This window comes from Anomaloglossus baeobatrachus, chromosome 3 (assembly GCF_048569485.1).
Source record: "Anomaloglossus baeobatrachus isolate aAnoBae1 chromosome 3, aAnoBae1.hap1, whole genome shotgun sequence".
Classification (NCBI taxonomy): Eukaryota; Metazoa; Chordata; class Amphibia; order Anura; family Aromobatidae; genus Anomaloglossus; species Anomaloglossus baeobatrachus.
In genome coordinates, this window is record NC_134355.1 from 614,758,633 (window position 1) to 614,775,928 (window position 17,296).

Consider the following 17,296-nt stretch of genomic DNA (forward strand, 5'->3'; position numbering starts at 1 on the left):
AACATGTGAGAGCGCAATTTAAATGGCTGGGGTGGGTAAATTGCCTTTCCCCAGATCCATCGAAGGCCCCATGACATGATTACAAGGAGCGGATAGTTGCCATGGTAGCGATGGGTCGTGTGATGACTCCTGTCGCTATCATGATGTAGTTTCTGTTACAGTCGGCAGAGCAGCGGCTCTAACAGGAAAGCTGCATTTCTGCTGATCAGTGCTGTTCAGCTCTGATCAGCAGAAATGAATCAGCGATCAAACTGCTGATCCTTATAGTTTCCTAGGGGAACTAGTAAAATAAAAAAAAAAGTAAAAAATGTTTTTAAAAAAATTTAAAAAAACTTGAAAGTTCAAATCACCCCCCAATTTGCTCTATTGAAAATTAAAGTTAAAATAATAATACACATATTTGTGTATATTCAGAAATGTCCGATCTATCAAAATATAAGATCAATTAATCTGATTGGTAAACGGTGTAGCGGCAAAAAATTTCAAATGCCAAAATTACATTTTTTGGTTGGCGCAAATTTTGCACAAAATGCAATAACAGGCGAACAAAACATAGCATCTGCGCAAAAATGATGCCATTAAAAAAGGTCAGCTCGAGACACAAAACAAAAGCCATCACTGAGCTGCATATCCCAAAAAATGAGAACGCTATGAGTCGCAGAAAATGGCACAAATAGTGTGCCACTTTTTTTGGACAAACTTCTGAGGTTTTTCTTTAACCCCTTAGATAAAACTAAACCTATACATGTTTGGTGTCTATGAACTCATAGTGACCTGAGGCATTACAGCGACACATCAGTTTTACCATATAGTGAACACAGTAAATAAAATACCCCAAAAAACAATCGTGCAAGGTTGAGTTCGGAGATAGGATGCTTCACATATGCAAACCACTCGCGTGAGTATTGCTGTGCTCAGGTTTGCTTTCTGCTTAGGCAAGTGCATGCTGCTTGCAGTGTTTGATTGTTCACACTGCGGGTAACAACAACATGATTGGATGTAGTGTGTACAAGAAAAAAAGGGAAAAACGGAAAAAAAAAACGCCCAACCGCTCCTGGAAGTGATCTGTTTATGGATAGCTGTATGTGGGTGGAGACCGGAACTGCCCAATTAGTGACTTCCATTGGGTTTCCCAAACTGAACTTTTCAAAAGTCTGGCTGCATTTTCATAGGTCTGCATCATCATATTGCCATTACAGGACAGAGTAACAATAAAAGCAAATTCTTTATTATAAAAGAGGATGTAAATGACACCTCAGTGCACCACTGACAATAGGTGATGAGAATAGCTCCTCCTCCCCGTAATTTATGCACATAACAGTGAGCATGCCACCTACACCGTACAAGTCCATAGTCCCTTTTAATATTTGTTATGGGTTTTTAAGTCAAGGTAGTGACTGTAAAGGAAATCTCTGAAACTGCTAATATAGCAAATTAATCTGATCCCTAAACATGTAAAGAAAATACAATAATAATATAAGAATCTAAAAACATTACAACAAAAAGTGTCCATCAGTATATATATTTACAATAGTATATCTTCAGCATTCATTCAAAATTAGATGTCACAGTGTTTCTTTATAGCAGATAGCGCCTCCTGTAAAACCGTCTCCATGGAGGGGCTGGCATCAATGATAACACATCTGGGGTTCTCCATCCTCTTGTACACTTCTTCCACTCTAGAACAGAAACAGTTGAAATGGTGAGAATTTGATGGAGACCCACCTGATATTGGATGGATTTAGTCAGATGGCCAAAATATTACGAGACTCGGATTTGCATGCGCCCTCCGTAGGGAGAACACAAGCAAGAGACTGCAGCGCACTGAACCCTGATAGTGAGTACAAGCATCTGCGGTCTCCTGCGGTCTCCTGCGGAGGAGACTCGTGGCCCCGCGGGTTAAGACCCGCTGCATCCAGGACGCTGGAGTCCTGATTGTGGGCACATACCCTAAGGAATCCAGAAAAGTTGCCCTCCTAGTTAGAATTTACTTTTGTTTGTTGTTATTTTGTTACCTTATGTAGATTTTGAACAGTTTAGCAGCAGAAATTAGCAAACCTAGCTGTGTTTGGCTATTGGACGATATCATACATTACAGGTTTTAGAACTGACCTTTCACAAAATTAGTAAGAGTGGGACACCAGTTTTTGACATTTTGACGCATTCTTTGGGGGGCTCCATCCCATGGTGGACAAGAAACATTCCAGAAAGGCTACTTAAGAAGATGTTACGGGGAAGTGGGGTGTCAGCGCCAAGCTGGGAGATTTATTAACTCCCTTCTTCTAAGAACCTCCCATACGTTTCAAGAGAGTAGGCAAGAATGGACATTTATTATGCTGCCAAATAACATGGTGGAATTTGTGGTGTTACTTTTTTTCGCATCGCCCCATGGGCATTTCCATGCTTTCTGTGGTATCACGCCCCTGGGGGCATGATACCATGAATTTACATGAGGGACGTCACCGTCAGCACCTTGATATCCCGGGCGGGTGCGCTTGCCATTACCGCAGCCCTGTTATCCAGGTGTTTACTTGCCGGCTTCAGACGCGCTCTGCACATGGTCGGAACCGCAGGAGTCTTCTGAGCATGTACAGTGCGCATCTGAAGCCAACAAGCAAGCACCCAGATCACAAGGCTGCAGGAATGGCAAGTGTGCACGCGCGGAATCTCAAGGAGCTCACGGTGACATCACCGCACATGCACATGCTCATGACTCCTGCGGTTCCGACCATGTGCAGAGCGCGTCTGAAGCCGGCAGGTAAACACCTGGATAACAGGGCTGCGCTAATAGCAAGCGCGCATGCCCGGGATATCAAGGTGCTGACGGTGACGTCCCTCATGTAAATCCATGGTATCACGCCCACAGGGGTGTGATACCACAGAAAACATGCAATCACCCACGGGGTGATGCGACGCCCAGGGGACTAGAGCCTCTGATCAGTTACATAGGGAACATGTAAGTAATACATTCATATTACACAATATTACAACACAGGGATGGATAGGGAGGGGTTTCTAGGCCACATATCACCCTGCTTGTAGGTTACAACACAATGGGACCTGACAGGTTTCCTTTACTAAAGGCTATGACAGACCCCAATCTATGAAAGACAGGGTCAGTGAATGTACATCTTTAGGGAATCGGGGTTTCTAGTAGAGACGGCTGTTGCTTCCCCTAGACTGTTCCTGCTTCCAATTCGGAATGAGTGCAACATCCTGTACTGAAGAGATTAAAGGACAATGAAGAAAATGTCAATCACAATAAAGGGGTATCACTACAGTAGCACCCTACCCCAAATAGTAATCTGGGGAAAGTCACACCTCACCTGATAAGTCCCAGCAAATTAGTATAATGAGAGTTATGAATGTTCATCTTTGACATCAAGAAAGTTAAGTAACTTCATGGAGGTGGTTTGGGAGACTTGGAGGACATGACAGGGTCCCTTTACTGACAGGTTTCTGGCTAACCACAGACTCACTGCTAAAGGAACCAGAGGAGTAACTTGAAGCTTTTGAGCCCCAATCCAAAATCTGTAACAGAACCTGCACTTGTGTCTTCTTATGTGTCTAGGGATCTTTGTTGCCCTTCAGTACTAAGGCCAGGTGCAACTGTTTTCTGTACACCCTCTATAACTACACAACTATGTTACAATGTAGATCACAGGGAGTGTTTTGGGTCCTCTAAGGCAGAGGTCCCCAACTCCAGTCCTCAAGGCCCACCAACAGTGTAGGTTTTGGGATTTCCTTAGTATTGCACAGGTGTTAATGTAATTACCTGCCCAGGTGCTGGTTCCAACATCACTGCAATGCTAAGGAAATCCTGAAAACATGCACTGTTGGTGGGCCTTGAGGACTGGAGTTGGGGAACCCTGCTCTAAGGTATAGGGTATGAGGTGTACCTTCTAAATATGAAGATTACATTACATCTGGTAACAATGGGGATTGCAGATAGTCCTTTAATATCATCGGGTAAGGAGGGCACCTACTTTTGTCTGAACATGCTGTTATCTTCTAGTTCCTTCTCTTCCTTCGTTTCCTCAAGTCCTCGTTTACGGATACGACGGATTCTCTCCTCATCACAAACTGTCAGCAGAATAACAAGGTCAGGCTGAAGAAGATCCTGTGGCCAATGGTAGACATCATGGTGGGGATCTGGCAAGTTGTGGATACCACCTCCCACCTCGGTGGCGATAGCATAGGCAGCTGTACTGTGCCAGAACCTATAAAAAACAATCACACACTATATTTACTAAAGTTTTACTTATGAGAGTTATGTAAAAAATCTGAATGCCATCTTACACTCACCTGTCCACAATAACTGGGGACGTTTTTGATACTTTTGCTATTTCCGCTGCTCCAATGTAATTGCCTATGGCGTAATAGGCTCTTTTTATCAGCGATGACTCTGAATCGAAGATTGTCCTCCATTGGCTGATGGAATCAGGGGGGGATTTAAGTAATGATGCATTCAGGCGACTCTTAAGAGACTCCGTCAGTGTGGATTTTCCTATAAAGAAATAACATACTAATTTTAGGTTCTAATAATTAATCAGAGACCAAAATTCAAGACATCAAACTAAGGCCACATTCCTATGTAAGAGTGATGAAAAATCGTGGTCACTTTCCTACCTCTGAAGGAAAATGTGAATAATTTCTTGCATCTTTTGTAAATACCACATAAACTATGTGTAGTAATGTATAAGATGTAGCACTGTTGATATTGCTTGCATAAAACCATGTGAAAGGTTAATGTGCCCAGCGACAAATAGCAGGGACAGAAATAGTCAAGTGTTGAGACTATCCCACCCTGGGAGGAGTCAGCTGACAGGGAAAGTGACAGTTCATTCTAGAAACAGTTAGTGAAGGCCTAGTGAACATATGAGACAGGCATATAGTCGGCCGGTGGTGAGGGTCGCATACAGTAAGTGGTAAGTGGCAATGGAGAGCAGGAGTCAGAAGGCAAGATAGCATGAACCTTGAGAGTGGCCAGAGACACAGCGTAAGAACAGCATTGTAATAAGAGACTGATCATCAAACAGTGTGGCCCTACCCGACAGGAGCCAGACAACAGAACGCTAGCAACCAAGCTCCTTAAACTGACAAGGTACCGGGTGACTTTTACTGCTGTTGGACTCTAGTGGCCAGGCCCCTTAACAGTCAAGGTACCAGGTTAACCTTAACTGGTGAGTGATCACAGTCTTCTGAACAAGCGGTTTCCCGCTAGAGATCCGGCAGTGCAAAGCTTTATTCCAGTCTTTTTGGTACCCTAAGGAGACTGGACTTGGGACTGCAGGAAAGGAAGGTGAGTCACAGTGTGTGCTGTAGGCGGAACTGGGTTGTACTGGGACTCATTTGCCCTGTTACCTTGGGCATAACCCAGAGGGAAGTTAGACTGTGTCTGATAATGTTGTGCAAAACTGTAACCTTCTGGTAGATATGTTGCCGCCATTTGAAGTGTAAAGTTGTGAAGGAAAATCAACCATACAGTAAAGAGTTGTGGTTTAAAGTGTACTGATGGTCTCCATGACAGTGTGAATCATCATCTGGTCCTGGATAGCTGACAGCAGTGGCAGTATGTGGCCTGAAGGGATTCCCAGCCCCCACAGCAAAATCCACACACCCAGCAATGACCAGGTGCTTCACGTAGTGTGACAGAATGTCCTGAGTCAATCCCCTGCCCACAACTACCGCCTGCGCCACTCGACACACACAATTTTGTGTAGTATTTAGTGAGTATTTTACCCGTGTAATTATAAGCCAAAACCAGGAGTGGTTAAAAAATGCAGAAGTGGTGACGTGAGACGTGATTCTATTATACTTTTCCTCTGATTGTTCCACTCCTGGTTTTTACTTACAAATAATGAGGTAAACAACTCTCCAAATACTCAACATGTTCACATGATCTTGAAAGGAACCTGTCACCATGACTTTCCCTTATAAGCTGCAGCCAGCACCAGTAAGCCATTATATAAAGCATTCCAGAATATTGCATATAAGAGTGTGATGCCCTGGCAAAACCAGATAGTCACAGAAAGAGTTAATTCTCCCTGACAGCTACACAATCGCCACACAGATGCACACCAGCCAATCAGGCCCTACTCACCCCCTCCCCAGGAAAAAGGGAGGGGGCAAGAGGAGCTAAGGAAGTAGAGAGGAGTCAGGTTTCAGTTTGTGTTTAACAAAACAAGAATGCTGCAGAGACACCATCACATGTTTCTCAACGCTGGCAGGAAACAAGCCAGGTCTTTCACCAGGAAGGAACAACCACAGGAAGGGCAGTCTCCAGTCAAGGAGACCACCTATGCCAAATATGGTATCCATCCACAGACAGCTGTTTCGGGGTATTTGCCCCTCATCAGTGTGGAGTAGGAAACTGGCTAGTGGGAGCAATGCCTAGTAGAAGACTACATAGGTAAGGATGGTTGACCTTGGGGAGATCAACTTTTCAACACCACGGAGACACCATCACGTGTTTCTCAACGCAGTGATACTAGAACAAGGCCCCCTGGGAAAATATGCAAGGCAAGAATGCCGCGGACACACCATCAAATGTTTCTCAACGCTGGCAGGAAACAAGCCAGGTCTTTCACCGGGAAGGAACCCCGAAGGGTACCCCGAAACAGCTGTCTGTGGATGGATACCATGTTTGGCATAGGTGGTCTTCTTGACTGGAGACTGCCCTTGTGGTGCCCCTGAGGCTTCCGTCGCCACAGGACATTGCACCCCATCCAGCGGTGTGATGCCCCATTCTGGGTGAGGAAAGGAGTGAACACCGGTCCCCTGGTAAATCTACACAACACCAATTGTTAGGTACATACTGGGACCAGGGACAGTGGCAGTAACCCTCCCATGCTGCATGCTGGGAGGGGCCGTAAGACCCATCCCTGCTCCTATAGGGTACAGCTTAGCAACTGGGGAGGTGGGAGGAGCCACCAGAGAGCAGTCAGAGAAAGGAAGGTCAAGTTTGAGTAGTCTGAGAGAGAGTGGGGAAGGAGGAGGAGGTCTGCAGGAGGCAGGCAAGGAGGAGAGAAGGAAAGACAGCTCTAGTCAGTCAGGAGCTAAGAAGAAGAAAGAGACGCTTCCTGGTGAAGATCCTGGGACTCAGAGGGTCCAGGTGACACCAAGCAGAGAAAAGAAGGGATTCCAGGGCCATGGATTGCTGTAGAGCTGTGGTGGCCTGTAACACAGGAACATCGGTGGAGGGATCAAGCTGCAACAGGGGACGGTCCCTAGAAACCGGAGGAGTGCAAAATCATCTCCAAACAGTAAAAACTGAGGCCCAGGGAAAGTTGTAAACTACCCGGGCCACAGCCCACAGGAGAACCTCTAGAAAGGGGACAATCATCCGACAGGTGACCCCCCAGCCTGGAGGCTGTAGTGGAGGCCGAGCAGGTTCATCCTAAAAGAGCTAGGCTTAGGAAGACAGCTGAAGACAGGGACACCTTAGAGAGAAGGGTACCGGTTTTCACTCCAGGAATCACCCAGAAACGGCGGAGGTCCCTGACAGTGGGTTCCAGTCGTCTGAGGGCACCAGTGTGCGCATACCAGGATGTGTGAGTAAACAACTTGAAACTGCACCCTTGGTGTTGCCTCTGTTATTCCGTCTGCTTAAACTTCCACTACACCATAGACTCTCACGAGCACCAACAGTGTCCCCGGGGAACCGCTCCACCTGTGGGGAGCAGTACCATCATTGCTGCCATATCATCATCCCGGAGGCCTTACACAGCAGCGGCGGCTTAATAGCCGCATACCACAGGTGGCGTCACAAACACAAACTTTATTTACTCCCAAGTCATCAGCCATATTTAACTGACACCCACCAGGGCCACGGAGCCGGGCCCCGCCACCACTGACGACCCCGGACTAGTCCGGCCCGGCATCGGGTGTCCCATAGCCCTGGGGTGGGCGAGTCAATTTTTGGCGTCACAAACAGGATTTCGTGCCCGATCCCACCGGGTACTGTGCGCCTGAAGAATTGTGCTTAAAAGACTGTGTAATAGTGAGAAACTGCCGCCATTGAAGCCACTGAGCGCAGGAAGAAGGGGGGGCGTGCCAGCAGAAAGGGCGCGAAAAGAAGCCCCACCCCCTTGTCTAAGAAAAAGAGCGCGAAGCGGTGCCCGCTATGGAGAGCGGAAGAAGAGATGGCGACTAGAAAAGCTGGCTGGCTGGCAGCAAGAGTCTAGATGCCAGACCAGACAAGAGCCAAAATGTACCTCATCGCAAGCGGAGCGGTGCCGGCCGTGATGGGCTGGGCGCCAGTCTGGCGCCAGATGCTAGTGCAGCCTCCGGCCCCTCCTCCGAGAAGGGAAAGGGTGCAGCAGAGTGGCGTGGTCGAGCACCCGAGCAGTGTACCAGCAAGCGTTCCCCAGGTCGGCAGCATGGCAGAGAGGCTGCAGAAGTGCGCACCAGGGACTGGGAAGATGGATCCTGAGCTGGACCTGCTTCGGGAGGAGATGCGGATCCTGGCCCGGAGGCTGAGCAGCATGCAGATGGAGGTGGACCGGCGGAGAGAAAACCCGATAGCGCCAGAGAACGTGGGCCACAGGATGGAGGCAGCCGTACAGCGTCCGGGTGAGCTATTTATAACCCCGACCCGTCCGGACCCACGGCCCTACCAAGCGCCACCGCCCCGGCCCTTCACCGTTCCGCTAGCTTGGCCCGCCAGCCCCGCTGACGCCCGGGGGGGTACCAGAGGCCTGCCAGAGACCCCCGAAGATGGCGCCTGGGGTGGGGTGGACCCCGAACAGTTAGTGGGCCCCCTTCCAAGTCCCCCTGTTAGCCTCCTGGGAGCAACATCACCGGGAGTGAACTGGGACGCAGCGCCCATTGAGAGGGGGAGACTGCAGCAGCCACTGCGCCCCAAAGAGACTCCCCTGGCAAATGAACTGTCCTGCCAGAAAATGGTGGAGGAGTACCAGCGGGAGCGGAAGGCCCGGGAGGAGAAGCGGAGGGCCAAGGAGGCGTCCAACCTGGCCTCCAAAGAGCAGATCCGAAAGGCCCTCAAGGGATCTCAGGGCCCAGTGAGAAGGGGCCAAGTAATAGACTTCCGGCAGAAAGACGGCTGGGGCTTTATCAGAGAGCCCGGACTGGGCAAGGATGTCTTTGTTGCCCGCCGTGATATAGAGGAGCACCTGCCCAGAGGCCACCCAGAACGTGATGCTAAGCCTGGTGACACCGTGGAGTACACCAGGCTGATGGGGAGCCGTGGCTGGTACGCTCTGAATGTCCACATCCTGCGGGAAGAGGCAGCCCCAGAAGAACCGGAGTGGCGCCGCACTATGCCAGCGTGCAGTACCGCCCCCGCCAGCAGCACTACCTCAAAGCAGGCTCAGGCCGCAGAAATATGCAGCAGCCCTGCTAAAGCCACGCAGGAGACGCAGACCAAGATCTCCATGGCTTATATGCTGCCCAGGGCCCTGCCAAAGCGCGACCCCAAAGACCACAGCAGTCCCATGCAAGCCAGCAGCCCCCTGCAAACAAGCAGTCCCCTGCAAGAACGCCGTGTTGTGCCTGCAAGCAGCCCCACTCTTACCCAGGCTGCAAAGACCCGCAGTAGGTCAGTGACCAGCGCCCAGGGGACCCAGACTATGATTTCCTCAGCATACCTGTTGCCCGGAGCAATGCCGGAGTGGGATCCTAGGATCTATCCCCGCGAATGAAGAGTGAAGAAATGATGCTGAACTGTATATAGCCCCTGTCTGCCCCTCACCACTTTGTGAAGATGTCCCTTTTGTTTTTCCCTAATGTGCTTTTTGAAGATGACACCCTTTCCTGCCTTATTGCCCTAATGTGCTTTTTGAAGAAGTCACCCCCCTTTGTTTATGTGTTACCGGGCCACTGGACTGGAATGTCGTCCCCGGTGACTGTGAATGTATAAATGTGTCCTGTGTAACCAGGCCACTGGACTTAGTGGCTGGTTTTGTCATTGCCCTTTTGTAGCTTAAGAAAGCTGAACGAACTGCCAGGCTACTGGACTTGTTGTAGCCAAGATGTAAATAGTTGCACCTGTTGTGCCCCCTACCAGAATTATGGGGGAAGTGCCCAAACCGTGCAATGGACTGGAAGTGCACATATAGAGTTTCTTTGTAAGAAAGTTTTGCAACGTTCAAGTATCTGTGCCTCCCATAAAGGGAAGAAAAGTTTACTGTTTTATGTATGCATACCAAAAATGTTTTGCAGTTTTCTTTCCACATTTCTTGTTGTTTTTCAGCCCGAGGACGTGCTGGGATTCTCTGTGGGGGAGTGTGGCGCCCCTGAGGCTTCTGACTCGCCCACCCCAGGGCTATGGGACACCCAGTGCCAGGCCGAACTAGTCCGGTGGTAGTCAGTGGTGGCTGGGCCCTGCTCCGTGGCCCTGGTGGGTGTCAGTGGAATATGTGGCTTGATGAATAAAGTTTGTGTTCGTGACGCCACCTGTGGTATGCGGCTACTAAGCCGCCGCTGCTGTGTGAGGCCTCCGGGATGATGTTATGGCAGCAATGGTGGTACTGCTCCCCACAGGTGGAGCAATGCCCGGGGCACAGTTGGTGCTTGTGAATGTCTATGCAGCTGAAATAACAGAGACCACTTCAAGGGTGCAGTTCAAGTTCTTTACTCACACTTCTTGTCACAGTGCTGTAGGGACCCTTGGACTGCTGGGACCACTGTCAGGGACCTCCGCCGTTTCTGGGTGATTCTGAGAGTGAAAGCCGGTACCCTTCTCTTAGTGTCTCTTTCTTCTGCTGTCTTCCTTAGCCTTGCCTTTGATAGGATGAACCTGGCTTGGCCTCCACTACAGCCTCCAGGCTGGGGGGGTCACCTGTCGGCTGATTACCCCTTTTCTGGAAGTTCTGCTATGGGTTCTGGCCCTGGGAGTCTACAACGTTCCCTGGGCCTCGGTTTTTACTGTTTGGAGATGATCTTTGCACTCCTCCAGTCTCTAGGGACCGTCCCCTGTCGCAGCTTGATCCCTCCACCGATGTTACTGTGGAACAGGCCACCGTAGCTCTAAACTGCCCCGACAGCTATACAGACTACCCGTGGCCCTGCGACTCCTTCTGTCTCCTACGTGGTGTCACCTGGACCTCTGGGTCCCAGGATCTTCACCAGGAAGCGTCTCCTTCTGTTTCTCTGCTCCTGACTGACTTGGAGCTTTCTTTCCTTCTTTCTTTCTTTCTTTCTTTCTTTCTTTCTTTCTTTCTTTCCTCCTTGCCTGCCTCCAGCAGGCCTCCTCCTCCCTCCTTTCTCTCGTTCTTCTTCCCCAACTACATGCTGGCTCCTCACACTCTCCCTCCCCGAGGTAGACTGAAACTCTGACCTTCCTCTCTGCTCTACACTCGGCTGGCTCTCCCCACCCCCCGGTTGCTAAGCTACCACCCTATGGGAGCAGGGATGGGTCTTACGACCCCTCCCAGCATGCAGCATGGGAGGGTTACTGCCACTATCCCTTGTCCCAGTGTGTTCCTAGCAATGGGTTTAGTGTGGATTTACCAGGAGACCGGTGTTCACTCCCTTCCTCACCCAGAATGGGGCATCACACCGCTGATGGGGTGCAATGACCTGTGGCGACGGAAGCCTCAGGGGCGCCACACTTCCGTCGCCACACGACATTGCACCGCATCCAGCGGTGTGATGCCCCATTCTGGGTGAGGAAAGGAGTGAACACCGGTCCCCTGGTAAATCTACACAACACCCATTGTTAGGTACATACTGGGACCAGGGACAGTGGCAGTAACCCTCCCATGCTGCATGCTGGGAAGGGCCGTAAGACCCATCCCTGCTCCTATAGGGTACAGCTTAGCAACTGGGGATGTGGGAGGAGCCACCAGAGAGCAGTCAGAGAAAGGAAGGTCAAGTTTGAGTAGTCTGAGGGAGAGTGGGGAAGGAGGAGGAGGTCTGCAGGAGGCAGGCAAGGAGGAGAGAAGGAAAGACAGCTCTAGTCAGTCAGGAGCTAAGAAGAAGAAAGAGACGCTTCCTGGTGAAGATCCTGGGACTCAGAGGGTCCAGGTGACACCAAGCAGAGAAAAGAAGGGATTCCAGGGCCACGGATAGCTGTAGAGCTGTGGTGGCCTGTTCCACAGGAACATCGGTGGAGGGATCAAGCTGCAACAGGGGACGGTCCCTAGAAACCGGAGGAGTGCAAAATCATCTCCAAACAGTAAAAACCGAGGCCCAGGGAAACTACCCGGGCCACAGCCCACAGCAGAACCTCTAGAAAGGGGAAAATCATCCGACAGGTGACCCCCCAGCCTGGAGGCTGTAGTGGAGGCCGAGCAGGTTCATCCTAAAAGAGCTAGGCTTAGGAAGACAGCTGAAGACAGGGACACCTTAGAGAGAAGGGTACCGGTTTTCACTCCAGGAATCACCCAGAAACGGCGGAGGTCCCTGACAGTGGGTTCCAGTCGTCTGAGGGCACCAGTGTGCGCATACCAGGATGTGTGAGTAAACAACTTGAAACTGCACCCTTGGTGTTGCCTCTGTTTTTCCGTCTGCTTAAACTTCCACTACACCATAGACTCTCACGAGCACCAACAGTGTCCCCGGGGAACCGCTCCACCTGTGGGGAGCAGTACCATCATTGCTGCCATATCATCACCCCGGAGGCCTTACACAGCAGCGGCGGCTTAATAGCCGCATACCACAGGTGGCGTCACAAACACAAACTTTATTTACTCCCAAGTCATCAGCCATATTTAACTGACACCCACCAGGACCACGGAGCCGGGCCCCGCCACCACTGACGACCCCGGTCTAGTCCGGCCCGGCATCGAGTGTCCCATAGCCGTGGGGTGGGCGAGTCACCCTTCCCATGGTTGTTCCTTCCCAGTGAAAGATAGACAGATCATCCACCACATTCTTAACTTTCAGGTGGAACTTGAAAACGAAACCCATCTCTTTAACAAAGCTTACAGCCTGCAATGACTGCACTGCTACCTCATCACCTCCTGAGTTTCGAGAGCTGCCACCTTATCACATCCGGCACTGCCACCTCACCATCTCTGGAGCTGCCACCTCAGCACCATTGGATCTGCCACCTCCGGAGCTGCCACCTCACCACCACCGGAAATGCCAACCTCTCTACCTCTGGAGTTATCACCTCCGGAGCTGCCACCTCACCACCTCCAGAGCTGCTGCAACTCCTCAACCTACTATCTCCTCCTCATTATCCTGTATTCTGTAAGCCCCTTTCTAAATCTTTTTCCCATGTACATAACCATAGCATGAATGAAATAAATAATAATAGAAAAACACTGAAATTCTATTTACTTCCTAAAGTTTTATAACTTGAAAACACCTAACTGAAGATGTGGAACCAATAAATATTCTTACCTGTGGCATCAAGCCCCTCAATAACAATGATGGGAAAGTGTCCTCTATCCAGGACCCCGGGTCGCTCCACTGAATCCAAAACCTTCCGAGCTTCAGGGATAACTAAGGAACACTACATGAGAAAGAAAGGAAACATGTCCATAGGTTCCGCCTCTGGTGTGTATAATATCAGTAAAGGTCGAGTAACTCTTTATAAATTATTGCATAATGTACATGTTCTTAACCTAAACACCTCAGCTACTGTAAAACCTCTCAAGGCATAGATTGCTGTGCACCATTTCATTGTTTAAAGTTTGAAAGAAGACAGAAGCCCATCAGATTCGATCTTTAACTTTACATGTTGATCCAGTGGAAGGAAAAAAATCCTTTGTTTCTGATGTTAATTGACCCATATTAGGGGAAAAATGTGTCCCCGTCTCCACATACGGCAATCAGACTTGATCCCTGGATCATTGCCCAACTACAGAATCGAAGGCCAATTTCAGACGTCCGTGTTTAATCAGGTACCAGTCACACGCATGGCTATGGTCACACGTGTGTCTTAGGTGTGTCATAAGTGTTACACGTGTGTCGCATGTGACATCCATGTTTGCATACGTGTGACAAGGAACCGGGTAAAACACGTGTCTCTGCAATGAAAAGATGTTCTATATTTACCTGTATCCAGCGATGCTGTCTTCTGCTCTGCTGCCTCCCACTCCTAACCCCCGCTCATTATTTTCATTGATTATTCACTGCCAGAGGATTTGGAAGCCAGAGCATTGCCGAGGACAGCACCGCCGAGGACAGCACCGCCGAGGACAGCACCGCCGAGGACAGCAACGCCGGGGACATCGCCGGGGACAGGTGAGTATACAGCAGTTTGTGCAGTGACATCCAAGGGGTCATCGGAGTTCCCAATGAATTATTATGAACCCCTGGAAGTCACCATTGTGACACTCACAGTTATCGCAGGGGTGTCATCAGGAGGTCATCAGAGTTCATTGGGAAATCCGATGACCTCCTGGACGTCCCTGCACACACACTGCTGGCAGGATACTCACCTGTCACTAGCGATGTCCCGAGCGATGCTATCCTCGGCGGTGCTGTCCTCGGCGGTGCTGTCTCCAGCGCTGTCACCGCGATGCCCCTGCTCCCAGCTGCACACTGCAATGAATAATCAATGAAAATAATGAGTGGGGGTCAGGAGCGGGAGGCAGCAGAGCCGGAGACAGCATCGCTGGATACAGGTAAATATAGAAAATCTTTTTATTTAAAAACCTGTGTTTTCTCCGGTCCGTGTCACACTGATGTCACACGGATCACATCAGTGTGCGGTCCATGTGACACCTGTGCTGCCGGAGAAAAACGGGCACATCTCCATGTGAAATAGCGGGGCCACACGGTCCGTGTGAAAACACAGACATGTGAGTACACAATAGGGTAACATGGGTACGTGTGACATCTGTGTTAAAAACGGATGTCACATGTACCTAAAACACGGATGTCTGAAACCAGCCTCATGCACATAACCTGCAATAATATAATTAAGAAATCCAGGTCCTCCTTGAACCTGTTCATTTAATCAGCCATTACAACATCCTATAGCAGAGAGTTCTCTAGTCTCACTGCTTGTACTGTAAAAAATCCAGTCTGACTTCTCCCACTATAAAGAATCCATATTCTTACTGCTCGTTCAGTAGAGAATCGCTGTCTGTGATAATGATTAAACCTTTTTTCATCTAGACATAGTTCCCTACGTTAAGTGATATGTTATTCAGCTTTCGAACACATCTGTAGGAGGGAAGTAGTGTATTGTGAGGTTCTGCAGCAGCGTGTTATGATGTTCTGCCGCAGCTGTGGTGTGCACTATTATGCTCTGCATTATCTTGGGTGTGCGTTATGATGTTGCCATATAGCTGAAGTGTGTATTACCACATTCTGCAGTATTTGCAGTGTGTATTGCAAGGTCTTACACACCTGAGGTGTGTAGTATGAGGTTCTGCAGCAGCTGAGGTGTGTTGTATTAAGTTCTGCAGCAGATGAGGAGTGTATTATAAGTTTCTGCAGTATCTGAAGTCTGCATTATCATGTCTTGCAGCAGCTGAAGTGTACATTATGAGGTACTGCAGCAGCTGAGATGTGTTGTATGGGGTTCTGTAGTGGCTGAGGTGTGTATTATAAGGTTCTGCAGCATCTGAGGTTTGTATTATGATGTCTTGCAGCTGCTGATATGTGGGTTATGAGGTTCTGCAGCATCTGAGGTTTGTATTATGATGTCTTGCAGCTGCTGATATGTGGGTTATGAGGTTCTGCAGCATCTGAGGTTTGTATTATGATGTCTTGCAGCTGCTGATATGTGGGTTATGAGGTTCTGCAGCATCTGAGGTTTGTATTATGATGTCTTGCAGCTGCTGATATGTGGGTTATGAGGTTCTTCAGCAGCTGAGGTGTGTATTATAACCTTCTGCAGCATCTGAGGTCTGGAATATGATGTCCTGCAGCAGTAGAAACACAGGACTGTATAATATACATTCCAGCTGCTGAAGAACTTCTTTGTATACAAAAGTTAATTAATTAATGGCTGATTTCCTGCAAAAGTAATCTACAACAGAATCCTTCTACTGGCAGAGATAAGTAGTGCTGATGGAGCGCTGCTCATCTCCGAATAACCACCATTTAACATGTAAGAATCTGCAGAATATGTCTCTCACCTCTTCTAGGACGTCACAAGCATCTTCCAGAGAGTAGAACACAGCAGAACCTTTAATGCTGTCCACAAATGGAGATGACATTGGATCCTCCACTCTTAATACTTGGGATCTTGTCGTCTTCTTCGCTTCTCCATTCAGTTCCCATATATCTTCCCAGATGTTCCGTTCTTCTGTACTGTAGCTGCACAGCCGGACGTCATGCCGGTACTCCATGAGGACATCACATAGTCTGGTCTGGCCATCAGGGCAGCCATGAGGGAGCAAGATGAAGAACCCCTTCTGTAGGGACCCATGAAGGTCCTTCGGACAGTAGGAGACCAGTCTTAAGATCTCGCTGCCTCGGAGTTGGTGAGATAGCTGAAGTCCTAAAGACTTGTGTAGTCTTGCAGCTTTTACCCTACCTGCATTAGTTAGACTTACCGAAAAGGCAAGTTCTCCTTGAGCCAACATTGGCCAGTCATTGGGGGTCATGGATGCAGCTCGAGATCCGTCATCATATGATTGGAAATAAAAGGGATTAGGGGAATATCTGTTTGGTTCCACAGCAAATATCCGGGACGTGGAAGAACTGGCCATTCCTTTACTGCAGAAAAGCCTAGATCTTACATAGGAGTGAAGCTGAAGGAAAAGTCTGTGTCTTCTCCAGCCTGGCATCACGTATGAGAGGCGTTTATGTCACACTGAAAGAAGAGAAACTATAACCACGAAGGAGAATAGAAACTCACATGTCCCATAGCCAGTGTTTGCTTCCTGGCTAGTTTCTGTTTCCTGACTGATGACGTCACGCTGCTGACTTTCATTTTCCCAGCTGAGCTGTTCTGTGCGCAGCTGTTATCTGACAGCAGATTATACTTGTGATGAAAGGAAAGAAACCAAGTACAACGAACAATCCCTTATTGTGTTCTCTCCGTCATTCACCGCCAACCCGAAGAGATGACACTTATGGATTTATGTTTACTTTAACAGCTCTGTTGGGGCATGATTTCATGGCACTTACTAATATGTAATTATCCCTTACAGTTCTGAAAGTAATTAAAGAGGGACACATCCCGCACAGCGCGCCGCGACAATTTTATCTTGCGCTAAGCCAATTCCATCCAGTGCCACGGTATCTACCCATACAAAAATATTGTTCCTAGTGAAGCCTATTAGGGGTCCCACACAATGCAATGTCTCCTTCATGACCCCAACAATGCCTCACACACAGTATGATGCCCCCACAAGTACACCACACAGTATGATGCCCCGACAAGCCCAGAACACAGTATGATGCCCCTGTGGCGCCCTGGACA

General features: G+C 49.0%; 1 protein-coding gene across 1 annotated transcript; it reads right to left on the bottom strand.

Moving 5' to 3' along the window:
* Positions 1–1,245: 1,245 nt before the first annotated feature.
* Positions 1,246–16,756, bottom strand: CMPK2 (cytidine/uridine monophosphate kinase 2). Its single transcript, XM_075338749.1, has 5 exons — positions 16,005–16,756; positions 13,312–13,423; positions 4,306–4,507; positions 3,987–4,220; positions 1,246–1,679 (listed from the first exon to the last, which is right to left on the bottom strand). The coding sequence occupies exons 1-5, from the start codon at positions 16,656–16,658 to the stop codon at positions 1,559–1,561; spliced, it is 1,323 nt and encodes a 440-aa protein (XP_075194864.1). The 5' UTR covers positions 16,659–16,756; the 3' UTR covers positions 1,246–1,558.
* Positions 16,757–17,296: the final 540 nt, after the last annotated feature.